Here is a 17,805-nt window from a genome sequence, read left to right on the forward strand (position 1 = left end):
ACACTGTTTTCTTGGTGGAAACATAACATCGTAATTGACTGACTTCACTGCAATTCTAACTAACCAACTCTGAAAAGGATTAAATAAATGAGAGCTACTTTTCCAAACCTTTTTCAGCCAGGATCATATTATACAGGTGGCTGCCCCAAACCTTTGTGACTGTCTGGAGTGAATTTGTTACTATATATATATATATATATATATATATATATATATATATATATATATATAGTGACAGGCGGCCAAGGGCCTTGCCTGGTCGATACACCCTTTGAATGGAAGTATAGGGGGAGAGGACATGTCCACAGAAATACCTCCCCCAGAACACGTGAGGGCAAACCCTCTGGTTTACATCTGGGCCACGGGCTTGGAGCTTGGAAAGCTCACCCCTTCTGGGACCTGTGGGTTCCATCAGGGGGTGTTTGGACAGTCCCGGAGTCCTGGGCTGCAGCACTTCCGCCACACTCAGGAGTGCTGCCGGAAGAGGATCAGAGTACTTCTGGGTACACTATAAAGGAGGCTGCCTCACTCCATTCAGGGAGCTAGAGTTGGGTGGAAGATGGATGAAGCTTGCGAGGAGAGAGGAGTGGAGACAGCAGAGAAACAGAGAGGAGATAGAAAGAGAAAAGGAGAAGGAACTGAGCATTATATAATGGGGATTTATACACTGTGTGCTGAAAGAAAGCAAAGGAAGAAAATAAAAGTGTGTATCTGCTTGCACTTATGTGGTCTGCTTGTCTGTGCTGGGGTTAACTTCCACAATATATAAAAAGTCTAAAACTCGACAAAAGCCACAAAAAGGTTTGGGGCAGCCACCTGTATGTTTTTTCCTGGCTGCAGAATTAAATTAATTATTGAACTGAAGTGTACAGATTGGAGTCCAGAACAGAACTGATGGTTTTAAAGGCAAGCAGAGGAAATGATGTCATCAATGTGGTTGGAACTGGAAGTGTTGTTATCGTGTTGAAAGGTGTCCCTTGGTCCATCAGGACTTCCTTAGGGGTGGTGACTCGTGCAAAGACCCAGTTTCTGTGCAATTGCTTTAGAAGTAGCTGAGTGCAATTGAACAGCTTTGGGATTTTAGGTAGTATAATATACAAGGGCTAAAATAATTTGTGTCCTCGAGCTGAGGGTTCCAGGGGATCTATTAAGTTGACCCCAATTCTTTCAAATGGGACATCAATCTAGGGAATGGAAACAAGAGGAGCATGGTGCTTCCAAGGAATATGTCACAATTGACACTCCGGGCAGGATGTGCAAAAGCGACGAACCTCCTCATTGATTCCTAACCAGTAAAAGCGAAGCTTAATCTGCTTTAAAGTTTTTCGGTGCCCAAATGGCTTCCTAGGAGGTGGGATTGTGCTAATTCACATACCTGCTGCCAGAAGGTCTATGGGATTAGCAGCAGCTTCTGCACCTCCCCCTCATGATCCGCTATCTGAAACAAAAGGATGTTTTCTAAAACAAAGTGATGACCCTGTGGCATGGGCTGATGAGTGCACTGGCCACTGACAAGAACAACTATTTTTTGCAAATTTAAGGGGATTGGTATTCCACTTTTCCCTTTTAAATGAAGCTGGCATCTCTCTAAACTGATATTGTAAGATGGAGAGGGGGTCAGGACCGACCTGAAGGGGCATGGTTTCCTCCCATTCCGTCGCGGCATTGGTTGATGACTTTTCTGCTCGTGAAGGCCCAGGAACTGCTACGTCACACTGAGTGGCCCCATCATCTCTTTCTGCCAGCTGGTTACATAGCATGGAGGCAGCTTGAGACATATTATCTCTGTGTATAACTAGGCCCAACTTTCACTTAGGAGAGGGATGTGCCGAACCACTTTTAATTCTAGACCAGTTCCACCAGGAATGATGTATTCGGATGGACCGCTATGGCTAATTTTTTTATCGATCTTTCACAATTGATGACACAGGTGGCAGACCTGTACCAGCAGGTTTTCGCGGGGATGCAGGTTAGACTAGTCTTAATTTTTAGCCACTGTTGCAGTAGCACATATTGGCGTACAACATTGGAAATGTTGCGACCAGTATCGAATAAGTCCTCGGTTTTAAATCCATTTATAGTCACCAGTTCTGTGTGTGGAATCGACAGAGGATTTGTCAGAGCACACCACCCTTCCTTCCTCCTCCATCTGTATTCCTTCTCATCCCTGAGTAGCATACCTCCAACAACAACAACAACATTTATTTATATAGCACATTTTCATACAAAAAGTAGCTCAAAGTGCTTTACATAATAAAGAATAGAAAAATAAAAGACATGGTAAGAAAATAAAATAAGTCAACATTAATTAACATAGAATAAGAGTAAGGTCCAATGGCCAGGGTGGACAGAAAAAACAAAAAAACTCCAGACGGCTGGAGAAAAAATCTTTAGGGATTCCAGACCATTAGACTGCCCAGTCCCCTCCGAATCTGGGTATGTCGGTACAGGCTCCGGTTTGTAGCCGGAAGGCCGAAATTTTGGGACGTAATCCGTTTGGGCTTGATTAAGCGACGGTTCTGCCCTTCTAGATTGCGAGGCCGTTCTATATGTTTCCACAAGCTCTATCAGCTCTGTCATGTTTTTGAATTGTTGTCCCGAGAACGGCTGGGTGAAGCCGTCGGGTAGGTTATTTAGGAGCAGGTAGCAGGCCACTGCTCCACTATTTGTAGGGCATTGTTTACATTTGGCTATAGCCATTGCCGTACCTTTGTCCACAGGGAGAAGGCCTGTTTGTTGGTTGGCCACTCTGGGTCAAGTTTCCACAGTCTTACTTTTCTCACCTGCCAGGCTGGGGCACCCCTACGTTTATCTAAGTGCTCTGCCTTAGTGGGGAGGAAGGCACTATCCTCCAAGAGAGCATAATTTTGCCGCTCCCACCTGGACTAGCTCAATCCTGTGAGCCCCTCCTGCACACTCCCCGTTTTTTTCAGTTTGCCCAGTAAAGTGTACTGGGATTGGTGCCTGCACCGGGTCTTTCTGAACCATGGGACAAATTCCCCACTCGGAAACTTGGCCACGGTACTTTCCCCATCTGGACATGTGTCAGGTCTGGGTCCTGGTTCTTCAGGAAGTCTACCATCCTGCCGACTACACCAATGTCACAAACCAGACAAAAGCCACAGAAATGTTTGGGGCAGCCACCCGTATATATTATTTCCTGACTGCAAAATGAAATGAATTATTGTACTGAAGTGTACAGATTGATGGAGTCCAGAACAGAACTGATTTGAGATGGTCAAAATGGCAGTTTTAAAGGCAAGCAGAGGAAAAAACATCATCAATTATCTCTTGAATTACACTTTTGCTTTCACCTTCCAGACATTTTCCTTCTTACAATAATTCTATAACTTATTTTGGATTATCTTTAACTGCAGCATCCTGTAAAACAAGCACTAAATAAGTTTCAGCAATCAACAAAGGTAAAGTTCACATAAATCATTATTAATTTCAGCATGAACATAAAGTATTTGAACCCCCTTTTAATGAATCATTTATTTTGTGTTCTTAAAATTATGGAACATTTTTTATAAGTCACAGGTTTAGGTAAGAAAATGAAATCTACATGTATTAATAAATTACCTTCAGTCTTGCTTTTGATGCTTTTTTGGGTTCTTTTAGTGATCTGTTTCATTTCTGAGTAAGATTCTGGCTAATTCAAAATGCTTGATCATTTATTAAAGAGAACCTGGTGTGACTTGCTTGTGCAGGCTAAAGTATTATGCTGTAATTTGCACCAGTACCATTGCAAGTGTGGATCCTTATACCAATTTTTCTATGCGATTGCATTTCTAAAATTTGGAAAGAATAGTTCTTAGTTTCTGTGTTCAGTCACACTACTAAAATTACACAGTAAGCAAAAAAAAAGTTATACATTCAGCTGTGTATTTTAAATGATCTACCCAACTTTAATAAAATGTTGCACATATCATATATATGGGAGTGCAGGTGTGATTAGACTCAAAAATTAGGCACATTTCTTTATTCTTTGTACTTTTCTGTTGTATATCTTATAATATTGTGAGTTGTACCCTAATAATTTTCACTTGTTCATGTTTTATTAACCTTGACATGTTCTTGTTGCATACTTGATTGCATATTTCATTTTACCAGGATGTGATTTATTCCACCATAGGCTCATTTTCACCATACCTGATTTGGATCAAATATTATTGAATTAGAAAATTTGCATTTACAGTATTGCTTGGCTTATTGCTGTCCTGTGCACACTAGTACTTTTTATGCCAATGTGTCTTTTTTTTTAGCATGTGTGAAATGTAAAGGGGCACATTTCAGTTTTCCACAAATGAAGAAAGCAAAAAATATGAAGTAAGAAGTGGGACTGTTTCTTATAGTAAAGGGTTAAAAACAGGAAGAGTATAGCAGTGCATCAAAAAGGGGCAAAAAAAAACAAAAAAACAAGGACTTATGCCTAGGATTTCATACACCAATTTTACGATATGTAATGGTAAAATTTATGTGCACATTAACTGCTAATGTGTATTTCATGTGTAGCATAATTTTATGTCATTGAAATCAGATTAAGCACTGATGCATGTAGGGATGTGTGGGACAGCACTTCTTGGCCACCACAAGTACAGAAATATCTGTAAGCTATATATATATATATATATATATATATATATATATATATATATATATATATATATATATATATATATAGAATGGATTGTTTATTTTGTTAATATTGTTAGTACCTATTTGTCAGTGATGGGGTAAATGGAAAATGTGGAATTTTTTTTTGCATGTACATGGTCCTGACCTCAGCCCAGCTGAAGTCTCGATCGGTCTCCTTAAATATAACAAACAAGGAAACAATTTTATATAGCAGCATTTGAAGGTTGAATTACTTTTGCAAGGATCAGGGCTTCTTGGCTTGTTTTCTCTTTCTTTGACCTACTATATCTTAAAAGTGGCAATTGCCATCGTAATTGTCAAAGCAGGCATCATACTAGCAGAACACCACAACATACTTCACATACTGTAGCTCAACACAACATTTACAACTTTCTTTAGAACTGTTTTTTTTGTAATGCAAATGACAAGCAGAAACAGGTAAATAGCACATAAAAATGCATAGGCTTATGCTCATTCATATGGACCAAAAGGAAGGAAAAAAACTCCGGGCAGGGCTCGCACACACACACACACACACACCCCAAGCACACACTAGTGACAATTTTTAGAATCGCCAAACCACCTAACCTACATGTCTTTGGACTGTGGGAGGAAACCGGAGCACCCGGAGGAAACCCACGCAGATACGGGGAGAACATGCAAACTCCATGCAGGGAGGACCCGGGAATGCGAACCAGGGTCTCCTAACTGCAAGGCAACAGCGCTACCCACTGCGCCACCGTGCCGCCCGCATCCTTATAAAAATGCTTAAAGTCCACACAGGTTTCTTTGTCTTAGTTCAGTGAATGACTTAATGTACACTCCATCTTGCTTATAGGGATTTCACGTTGGTCCATCATATGATCTCAGGTATACTTATTATTGCGTTTTTAGTGTTGCAATGGATGCTTCAATCCCTGGATGGCTGGAGTGCTCACTTCCTCTGATTTGTCTTTTCTAGACTTTGAGATTTGTTGTTTTTGCAAGACTGACGGTTTTGAAAATATTCACTGAAACCCATGTTTCCACTATTGTGTTCAGGATTCTTTCTACCTTAGCACTCTTGAAGAGCACCCATTGGGTCTTCTGTTATGTAATATAGCACTTTCTCCATCACCTGTACTCTTTGGAGATGAGTGGCTCTGCATTTTTCAAGTTTTCATATCCTATTTATATGACTGGATTTTAGCGGCGGCCCCTTTTAGGAATGACACAGCACATGGGCTTCTTGTGGAGCCGTCTGCATTTTGTCAGATTTCCAGGAATGTGAGGCATGGGGATGGGGAGGGAGGTGGGGGGTTCTTAATGAGCCAGTGACAGAATTACACTGTTGAATAACAAAGCTAATTTGGGAGCCATGGGAGGGAGGAGAGTTGTATTTAAAGCTACCAGGGATGATAAGTCCCTTCCAGAAGGGAATCTAAGGAGGCAGCAAGTGAAATGTGTGATTTGGCATATTGATGAAAGTGCTGGACACAGCTGATAAACACTGTAGGTCAAGGCATCCCTGGAAGGCAATGGCCCCTTTAACAGAGAAAGGTGACAAAAGGTAAGGTACAAGAGGCTAGCAATAATTCTAAGGGAATCATGTAGTCCCCCATCCATCCTACTAGGGGATGTTAAAACTGTGTTTGTTTTTTTTAATATATTTTATGTGGGGGATAGAATTAGTATCCTGCCATCAATATCACATGTGGTATGCATATTCCTTTGCCCTTAGATTGACATTCTGTTATTTTTCACTTCTTAGTTAACATGTTGTCTAGCATCAAGATTGGTACAGTTTTACATCTAATCAAGTGGACAATGGCTAGTGGCCATTTTATTTAAATTACTTGCTAACTGCCTGATTGCAGGTTTATAATACAGTTCAGCAAGTTTTCTGCCATTATATCATATCATGTATATTGCTAAGGTGAATGAGTAAGGGCTTTTTTTAGTTTAAACTTGTACGAACCTACTTTAATAAACCTTCATGTCCAAATAATAAAAACCCTGAAGATTTGCACAATGGAATTCTAATGGTGGCTGCTAATACTAAATTCAGTAGTGTGTGTTTGGGAAAGCTTTCTCACAGTATCTTCTATTTAATACTACAATGGTGTGGTTTGTTATTTCTTTTCTCATTGGTCTGGCTTTGCATGTTCTAGTGGGATCTCAAACAGAAAAATGGAAAGCCAACTATAAAAAACTTTCATCTATATAGTATTCGTGTCGATAGCTTTCCACTCCAATGCATTTGTTTGCATTGAATAAGATAGTACTTTTTGTTTTTGCCATGTATGAAGTTCCCTACTTGCTTGCAGTGCTGGATAAGTGGCTTATAAGATGGATGGATTGATACAAATGCTTTCTATCTTTCTTGTGTAGGTTGGTTTCTTCTCTATGAATCTCTATTTTTCTTTGTACGTCTTCATTGTGAAAGATGTGTGTGATTAACAGTGTCACATCCATTATAGTGTAAATTCATACATACAGTACACTCTGTGTACATCTGCTGTGATGGAGCTTCTTTTAATCATACCTTTTCCTCACTGCTGGCTGGCTTATCATTCTGATCTTAGTGTCACTTTCATAATGCAGCAGTTCAAACTGACACCAATATCCCGGTAGTTTTGTATTTGTGAAAGGATTTTGGAGAGTACTCAAGATGAAAGGTGTTATTTTGTAAATAAACACTAGATGGCATACACATTAGCCACATGAGAAAGTTCCTTTACAGCATTATTAAAGTCAATCACTTTCATGCCTTAGTGTAGATTTAGACAAATAATGAGTTGGTACTGATAATGAGATTTTTTGGGGGGATTATGCTGTCTCTGCTGCTTCTGTGCTAAAATAAGCCAGTGTCAGTCTTGGCTGTATATATGTGAAAGTACTACTACTGTTGTTATTACTACTTCTCTTTCACATGTATCAGATATACTGTATCTCCTTCCTTCCTAAGCTGATAGTATCCTTGCTTACCTGAAAGGATTTTTTAAAAGGCAGTTTTCTTCTAAATTTGGCTGGAAGCAGCTGCTGTCCGTACAGGACGGAAATCGCTGGCATTGAGACACATCTTTGTTCATGGAAACTATCGCAGCCTCTTTGAAGACAAAAATAAAAGTTGAGCACATTGGGAGAAATGTCACATGCCTGTCTTGTTTACTCTGGCATTCCTTCCAGTTAGGAGTGTGGACAGCATAGAAAGAGAGAGAGGTTTTTGTCCGTGGCCTCTCTCTGCTGTTGTCTTCTCCAGGCCACGTGACTTTTACCTCCATATCTGCTGCCAAGTGCATGCGAAGTCATGAACTTTTACTGCAGTGCATTGTAAATACTTCTATCACACTTTAAATCAAATAAAATTGATTTCTTTGTAAAGAGATTTATAATGGTGTTCTGTGGGAGACTTTGTGTAAAACAGTTTTTAACAATGGTATATAAAATAAACATAAATTCTTAAGAATCTAGGGCACCACATCAATCCAGCATTTTCAGTTCCTGAACCTTGTCTTTTCATGTTCTCCTCATGCTTACTTGTGTTTTTGTCTGGGTATTGTGGTTTTATACTGCATTCCCACATATATGGTTTGCTAGGTTGGCATTTCTAATTTGGCCATATGAGTGTGTGTACATGCAGGCTTTACAAAGGCCCATGTGCGTTTCCTGCCTTGCACTTGATCTTGCTGAATGTGACCATAAATTGGATTTGCAAATGTTAACAAGCATACATTCTGAAAAGCATTCTAATAAACATATGAACTGGTTAGTAAAGAGCTCTGAGAGCTCTCAGTCACTATGAAAGCGCTACATAATTGATTGGTCAAAGAAAATGCAGTCTAAAATGGGAGACGCATTGCATCATAAACAGTTCTTTAATAGAGACTACTGTGAAAAATTAAACTAATTTCTTAAATAATTTATGCTATTGCTGTTTAGGAAAAATGTGCCGTAATATTACAGTCATGCACCAAACATATGGCTCCATCTGGGAACAGCCATTTGGCCATATTTCATTCACAAAGTGTACAGGTCATTGCCATTGAGGCTCTATGGGTCTGTTGTGAGTCACTGGTATGCATACTTTACCTGCCAGTATGAAGTATCACAGATCTTCCAAGTTTCGGCATCTGAATGCTGGGTGTGTGCAAGGCAGTGTTTCTGAAACACTGGGTCTCAAGTTGCTGTATTTGGTTTACAAGTGGGTCAACGTTTCTCATCTACTAAGTTATGCAAAACCCAGTTTGCTGTCAGTAGCTTGTGGATTGCTCTTTTTGGGTTGTAAGTGTGTAAGTGATCAGCAGCATTGTGCATTATGGTTTCCTGCATCTAAGTGAGTTTGTTTCACCAAGGGTGGCTCCCCCAATTGTGTTTGTTTCAACAAGGGGGCAGTTTGCCATTAAAAAAGGCAAAACTGGGCTATAGACAGTGTTGTTAACTATTTTCAGTGGAAAGTTGCTAATGCATGCCCTGGAAGTCGCTAGATGACATTACTACCTCATATTTATATCCATATGAAAAGGAACTAATAAAAAGATTTGACTGAAATTTCAATAAGTTATAGTACATACAAATATAATTACAATAAATTAACTAAAACAAAATAAACCAAATTCAGCTGTGAACAGCAAAAGAAGGGAAAAAAAATCAGAATATAAAGTTATATGATTGTATATCTCAAATGATGCCTTTTAAACATGATAAAGGCAAAAAACAGCACATTCAAGGTGATTAGTAAATATTGCCATGTTTCAGACGACTAGTTAAAAATATTTTTTGGTAAAATGTGTGTATATATTTAGTTACTGGCTAATGTTAAAAATGTCATTTTCCAGTATATATGAAATGGAATGACTATAGAAGAATCTGTGTTACTGGTTATGTGTGGTAGTGTGGATTGCTTTGAAGAGTTAGATGGTTTTAATTGTTCAATGTTTTTTTTAGTGGAGATCTGCTTTTTAATGTGACACAATTTAGCATAGGAGACAGTCTTGCAGTAAAGACAATGTGCCCTAGAATCATTATTGATGCAGGATTTCAGCCATCCTTTGATGGGTTGCTCACAAACTCAGCTCTTTGAATAGGTTTGTAATGGTATTTTGCTGTGAAGGTTGCTACATTAAATTAATTGCTTTATAAGTGGCTATGCAATGTGGACAACTTTCAAAGACATTGTATACAATAGTGCCTTACACGTTGTGTAAAAGTGAGTTATACAGGATCCCCACAAAGTTCAATTGTTCAAACAGTGACAGATTACTTTGCAAAGAGTTAATACTCTGTGGAAGGCGCTACATAAAAGGGCTGAGTTACTTTCTTAATTCTGAATATTTCCTTTCAACATGTCTCCTCCAGTGCAAAGGAAAAAATCTGAGGTTCTTCTCCTTAATGATGTTTCCTTGATGAGTTGTCCCTTTCTCATGTGTGGTTATCTTTGAGAATGTCCTTAAAAGTGGCCATTAAAAGCTATTTTAATCCATTTTCAGAGTACAATGTCTCTTCCACTGATGTCAGGCTCTGACTGTGTTACCTTTACAACTGAATCACTATAGTTCTGTTTTCATGGTTCTTGAAACTATTTAAAACAAATTGAAAATTCTGATGCAAATGCCATGAACATGTTTCTCTTTTGCACTGCAAGTGTTTTATGTTGTATAGAGTACCAAGATATTTAAATAAAAGGTTTGCAGAGTATAAATCAGGGTGTATACTACTACTACTACTGTGTACTTGTGACAGGCAACCAAAGCTATCACTTGATTAATAAAAGAAAATGCAAATACTGTATAAGCCAGTGATGACCCTGGGTGGCATCCAACGTTCTCATGGAGGGTTTTACAGACACCCATAAGCTTGCAGTTTCTGGCAGCACAGATGTCCAGTGTGGTGAGAACAATACTCCAATCAGACATGACAATCTACATCTTCATATACTTTGCTTATGTGTAGAAGTGAATTTCAAGAAAACAAACCATTTACTGTATGCACTGGTCAGACTCTAAAGGGGTGATATAGCCTTTCATCATGTGTGATGTGGCAGCTTTTGCTGTATAGAAATTACAAAAAAATGAGGTACAGTCATATGAAAAAATTTGGGAACCCCTCTCAGCCTGCATAATAATTTACTCTACTTTCAACAAAAAGGATAACAGCAGTATGTCTTTCATTTTCTAGGAACATCTGAGTACTGGGGTGTTTTCTGAACAAAGATTTTTAGTGAAGCCGTATTTAGTTGTATGAAATTAAATCAAATGTGAAAAACTGGCTGTTCCAAAATGTGGGTCCCCTTGTAATTTTGCTGATTTGAATGCATGTAACTACTCAGTACTGATTACCTGCAACACCAAATTGGTTGGATTAGCTCGTTAAGCCTTGAACTTCATAGACAGGTGTGTCCAATCATGAGTGGTAAAAAGTATTTAAGGTGGTCAATTGCAAGTTGTGCTTCCCTTTGACTCTCCTCTGAAGAGTCACAGACAGCATGGGATCCTCAAATCAACTCTCAAAAGATCTGAAAAAGAAAAAAGATTGTTCAGTCTCATGGTTTAGATGAAGGCTACAAAAATCTATCTCAGAGGTTTAAACTGTCAGTTTCAACTGTAAGGAATGTAATCAGGAAATGGAAGGCCACAGGCACAGTTGCTGTTAAACCCAGCAGGTCTGGCAGGCCAAGAAAAATACAGGAGCGGCATATGCGCAGGATTGTGAGAATGGTTACAGACAACCCACAGATCACCTCCAAAGACCTACAAGAAACCTCTTGCTGCAGATGGTGTATCTGTACATCGTTCTACAATTCAGCACAATTTGCACAAAGACCATCTGTATGGCAGGTGATGAGAAAGAAGCCCTTTCTGCACTCACACCACAAACAGAGTCGCTTGTTGTATGAAATGCTCATTTAGACAAGCCAGATTCATTTTGGAACAAAGTGCTTTGGACTGATGAGACAAAAATTGAGTTATTTGGTCATAATAAAAGTGCTTTGCATGGTGGAAGAACAACACCACATTCCAAGAAAAACACCTGCTACCTGCCGTCAAATTTGGTGGAGGTTCCATCATGCTGTGAGGCTGTGTGGCTAGTTCAGGGACTGGGGCCCTTGTTAAAGTTGAGGGTCAGATGAATTCAACCCAATATCAAAAAATTCTTCAGGATAATGTTCAAGCATCAGTCACAAAGTTGAGGTTACGCAGGGGTTGGATATTCCAACAAGACAATGATCCAAAACACAGTTCGAAATCTACAAAGGCATTCATACAGAGGGAGAAGTACAATGTTCTGGAATGGCTGTCACAGTCCCCTGACTTGAATATCATCGTAAATCTATGGGATGATTTGAAGCAGGCTGTCCATGCTCAGCAGCCATCAAATTGAACTGAACTGGATAAATTTTGTATGGAAGAATGGGGTCAAAAATAACTCCATCCAGAATCCAGACACTCATCAAAGGCTATAGGAGGACAGCGTCCTCGCAAAAGGAGGCTGAACTAAGTATTGATGTTATATCTCTGTTGGGGTGCCCACATTTCTGCACCTGTCTAATTTTATGATGCATATTGCATATTTTCTGTTAATCCAATAAACTTAATGTCACTGCTGAAATCCTACTGTTTCCATAAGACATGTCTTATATTATAAGGAAGTTGCTACATTGAAAGCTCAGCCAATGTTAAACAAAAATCCAAAGAATTAAGAGGGGTTCCCAAACTTTTTCATGAGTATAATTGTGGATGGACATCTGGAAGCAAAGCTTCATGGTGAACTTCCTACACCCCAGTGATATTGATACATTACAACCCAGGAAAAAGGCCCTTGCCTTTCACAATAGGACATCAGAGTTAGCTTTGGCAGGTGTGCCCCTATAATTGCAAAACATCTAATTTGGGATCCTGAGGTGGTTTGTCTTGTGGTGGGTTCAGCATCACACATTATCAGTGCAACCTCTCCTCTCTTTCTTCTGCCAGTAGATGGTGGCATTGAGCCAGCACTGATGCCACTAAATTATGTTGTAATTTTTTTTGTATTCAGGAGAAAAGCAAGGTCACTGGTTTGCTGCTCAACTTAGCTCTTAATTATTGTTACTGTTTTATTAAAATAAAAATCAACTAAATGCATTAACCTTATCCTGTATGGCCCCAAATAACATGCAACCAGAAAAAAAGAGCACAGGCTTCAACACACAGCATGATGCACAAGATTTGAATAAGGGAACCTTTCAATGTGCACAAGTGTACAGCCATACTAAACTGTAAACTCCTTCCTGAAAGTTGCCACATTATTTTGTATGCAGACATTGTCAATCAATCATTTGAGAGAAAACTGAGGTTACTGTTATTTTGCTGTCAAATTCACACAAAACGCAATGGCTGTGTGTTTTTAGTTTAATTTGTAAAATAAAAACATTTTAAGTATGTAGTTTATTGCTTCAAAAACAGTCCTACTTGAAACTTGAGCACAGGCTTCAATGTGTAATATATGTTATGAGTAACACAGAGAAGCATGTTGCTTCCTCTATATTAAATTATCTGTCTGATTACAGTATAATTTGTTTCCATCTAGAATTTAAAACAGGAGCATTCTGTCACAGGGGATACACATATTGTTGTACACGAAACATTGAGAGTGTTCTGTCTTAACAGTATTTTGAAAGAATGAATTGGCAATAAACAATACACACACAAATGACTGTGTCTCCTTTTAATAGACTTGTCCTTGCCCTGTAAATGTTTTTGGATGAGAGTCCAGAAAAGTTCCACTTATTATATGCAGGACAAAAAGCTTATTTGGTTGAGCTTAATCAGCAGAGCTTTTCTGTAAGGCTGGGGTATCTCAAAAATGCAATCAATAATTTGTTGATTCTGTGTTTTCCACTGCTTTAAGCACATGCATGTATCATGTGTTTTTTCACTTCACCTCAGCAACTAGAATAATCATAAACAAATGGCGTCATGTACACTTCAAAACCTTCACAAAAACATAGTGCATAGATACAACTCATTTTTAAGTGTGCCACCTTAGTAGGCTAATGGCAGGTAGATTGATAACATTGCATATGTTCACTGGAATATTTTGAAGTTTACACTCTGGGGTTTCTCTGCAGTAACACCCTGTCCAGGACTGGTTCCTACCTTGCAAGCAAAACTGTCAGGACAGGCTCGATCCTCCAAAAATCATTAAACGAATTAAGAGAATATTGTGTAAATACTTTATGCATCATTATTTTGCTGTTTCAATGCTTACTTTAAAATGGTTTGTTTGTTGTCATTAATGGGTTCACAATCTCTGCAGCTGACAGAAATAGCTTATTCCAGCATCTTAGGACACACTTTACCAGTCCACTTTCACATATTCACAACCTAATATGTTGTTTCATTTATGGGCAATCTGACAAAACAATTCTTAAAGAAATTTTTTCTTCAATCAAACAAAGATGATGTGTTGTTTCTGGTTGGAGTTTATTTCTTCACATTTAAGAAACATTACTTAGAATCAGACTGAGCATGCTTACAATTATGCTTGAATATATCCATGGGTGTCATTGATTACATTAGAGAAGTGCAGGCACACAAGATAGTTAACATTCACACAGCCACTGGATGTCTGGCTCATCTTGTGAGAACACTTAGCATTGTTTGGGTGTGCTGCTAACAGGAAAGAGCTCAGTACTTATCTCAGTTGAAGACTGGCAGATGTCCATAGGCTTGTATCTGTAAGGTAATTTTACTTGTGCCTTTCATTTATCTCTTCTGTTGGAAAAGTTATATTTTTAAAATTACATTTTCTTATATATTCATAAATTCTCAGCCAGATCCCTGTCTTTGTGAGGTCTGCACATCTTCTGTGTTTCTCCTGTACATGTCCAGTTATTAAATTGGCTCTGAACCTGTTAAGAGTGGGTTGTTTCAGAACGCCTTCCTCATGTTAATTTGTATGGGAAATAATGACAATATAATACATTAAAAACATCTGTAAAGATTTATATGCAAGTTAGTTACACAAGAAACATTTTGGAAGATGATATGGACACTGGTCAGTACCACTATCTCATGACTTTATGGCTGAATGTTTGATTCCTGTACATAATCATTTTCCTTATGGAGTTTGAATGTTTTGTTTGTCTGGCTTTTCCTCCTAGATTGACAAACATGTGCTTATGTGTATCCTAAATTATAGTGTTATTGGTCCCTGCCTTCTGTGTGGTGTTATTTTGAATGATTGTTAAAAAGAAATAATTTGACTAGTTGCGTGAAGTAGTTGTTTCTATTAAAGTGTCTCTGATTAAGTCAACAGCAGTCAAGCTCCTAGCTTTCATAAAGTATTTGCCCCATACAACCTTATGGGTCTAGAAAATGGATGAGTGGATTTAAAAAATTCTTACAAGTACCAATTAAGTTCATCCAAATAAAAGAGGTAAGGTTGTTCAGGATATGAATGACATTGGGCACAAGATGAGAATTCCTGGATAGGGTGTCAGTCCATTAACACAATGGACATACACAAAACTCACTCTTACAGGGACACAAGCAACGCTGCAGGCTCCATGCAGACAATTATGGGGTGACGAAGATGACAAGCTTAATGGACCAAATGGCCTCCTATTGTTTGTCAAAGTTCTTTTGTTCTTATGACTGATTGAATGTGGAAATGTGATTTGTCCCATGTTTGGTACTGATTCCTTACAATTCTCTGGAGGTCAAATCCCTGCCTGTCTAAGTGGAGTTTACATAATTTTATGGATTGTATTCTCGGTCTCCCCACCAAGTGTCAAAGACATGTTTGTCAAAGTACTGTAGTCCTCCCCATACATTCTTAAGCTAAGTAACCAACTGCAGGGTCACAAAAAGCTAGTGCCATTCCTCACAGCATTGAGTGGGAAAAAGTGCGCATAGAGTGCCAGGTAGTATAACTGGTAACTCTTAACTTGACCCCATGTGAGCGAATGCCGCTATTGTTGGATTAACTATTCATATTGTTTTCCTGTTTTAGATTGTGCTTCCCCTTTTTTATCTGATGTGGAAGACAAATTGCACATATGTGAAATGCCAACAACATCAAGAAAGCAAAATAATTGTGAAATATCACTATTTTTGATTAAATAACTCAATTACTATAGGCTAAATATATCCTTTTTATGCAGTTTCTTCATGAATGTCATTAATGCTCATATCTTGGACAGAAGGAATTTACTACAACTATAACACTAATTTTGCCTAAACAAGGTTAACATTGTAATTTTTTATTAAGTAAAAAATATCAGAAATTTTTAAAGAAGTTATGCATATTGTTTTTATTTTTGCATTTGAATGGGGAGGTGCGGGACAGTGAACTCAGATGAACCATCATTTGACTGAATGGCTGACATTGAATTATGGCAGTGCTAATCTTCCAGGCACTTAAATTGAAATCCTGTCATGTTAACTAGCTGTGCTGATTTTGCTAAGTAGGCATCAAACAAAGTGATGCTATATTGTTTACATGAATTTTTCTCTCTATGTCTAAGAATTGAGTTGTAATGTTTTACGTAAAGTGCTCTGGGATGATATCTGACTTGAAAGGTGTTCTGTAAAGTGTAGCTGAGGAGATAAAATTATGTATCTATTCATTATTCAAATAAAAAAGTATTTGCTGTTCTTCTCTTTGGGGCGGCACGGTGGCGCAGTGGTAGCGCTGCTGCCTTGCAGTTAGGATACCCGGGTTCACTTCCTGGGTCCTCCCTGCGTGAAGTTTGCATGTTCTCCCCATGTCTGCGTGGGTTTCCTCCAGGTGCTCCAGTTTCCTCCCACAGTCCAAAGACATGTAGGTTAGGTGCATTGGCAATCCTAAATTGTCCCTAGTGTATGTGTGTGTGTCCTGCGGTGGGCTGGCGCCCTGCCCGGGATTTCCTCCTGCCTTGCACCCTGTGTTGGCTGGGATTGGATCCAGCAGACCCCCGTGACCCTGTAGTTAGGATATAGCAAGTTGGATATGGATGGATGTTCTACTCTTTCAACATGATGTATTGGTAGAAATAATGTTGTGTTATTTATATAAAGCATAGTAGCATGACAAATGATTTAATTAATACGATAAAGAATGCATTGATTTATTAATTCAGGGTTTATTAACTTAATTCCAATTGTGTCACTTTTATTGGACTCGGTTAGATGTATCACACTTAAGTGTAGGTATGTTGTCTTTTCACTCAGTCATTGCATTAGACGAGCCTGCAATTTCTAGGAAATTTTCCTCTTTCTGTCCAGATTTTGTTATACAGCACATAAGCTTATAGTATAGTACTGCATATCAAAAGAGCAAAAAATGCACTGAGAACATGCACACATTCTCAATTAACACTGACATTTTCAGAAAAAAATTTCCCAATAATTTTGGTGACAATTTTTTTTTTTTTTTTCATTTCCCTTGGTGTTTCTTGAAATCCACTTAACTGCAAAATACAGTACTGAACTGCACATTTAGATAAGGTTAATTATTGTAGTTGACATAGTCTGCGTCTGCTTAGCACAGCCTAATTTAGACATTCATCAATGATGATGTTCATTTATGTTGTCAAAATAAAAAATATTTTAATATAAATTTAGGAACATTTTAAAGCATTCAGTTCCAGAATACTTTCCTGCAAGCACTCTCCAACTCCATGGGAATGTTTTCTGACCTCTTTGAAGGTCTTAATTCACCAAATTGAGAACCCACTGGGGTAGTTGTTAGTGTGGAGCTATAGGAGACACACTACATGACTGGATGCAACTATGTTGTATAATTAAGCATCTTTGTAAAGAATGCTGTTGTATTTTACGAGGCGGCACATGTTCCCTGAAACTAGGTTCTTTTATCTCTGAGTACATTGTTAGATTAAAAGCACTCACACCTCAAGAAAGAAGGCAAAAGAAAATCATCAACCCTCATAGAAATCTGCATGAAAAGTTAAAATAACAATTGTCAAGGCACAGGAAGATAAATAGACTATCATCAGAATGAGTCTTTGGTATGACAGAGACATTTTCATCTTGCCTGAGGCTGAGATCTTGACTGTTCTGGTGTGATCATGTAGCATGGCTCAAAGAGAAAGGCCTAAAGGTTGGGCGACTAAGTGAATTCCAAGAAGGCAGCACTCGGATGTTAAACAATTGTGGTAGACAGCCAGCAAACAGCAAGGTGTGTTGACCGGTGTTTTAGTTTACTGTA

General features: G+C 38.5%; 1 protein-coding gene across 6 annotated transcripts in view; it reads left to right on the forward strand.

Moving 5' to 3' along the window:
* The first annotated feature begins 5,984 nt into the window (after positions 1 to 5,984).
* LOC120516032 (sorbin and SH3 domain-containing protein 1) overlaps positions 5,985 to 17,805 on the forward strand; it is a 164,083-nt gene continuing 152,262 nt past the window's right edge. The window contains exon 1 of one of the 6 annotated variants that reach the window (XM_039737462.1): positions 5,985 to 6,187. In XM_039737462.1, coding sequence (XP_039593396.1) covers positions 6,099 to 6,187 — 89 coding nt within the window. In that variant the 5' untranslated portion in view covers positions 5,985 to 6,098. The remainder of the gene's footprint in view (positions 6,188 to 17,805) is intronic. The other 5 variants (XM_039737472.1, XM_039737479.1, XM_039737488.1 and 2 more) reach the window with 5 other exon arrangements.

The sequence above is a fragment of the Polypterus senegalus genome, chromosome 1 (genome assembly GCF_016835505.1).
Source record: "Polypterus senegalus isolate Bchr_013 chromosome 1, ASM1683550v1, whole genome shotgun sequence".
Taxonomy (NCBI): Eukaryota; Metazoa; Chordata; class Cladistia; order Polypteriformes; family Polypteridae; genus Polypterus; species Polypterus senegalus.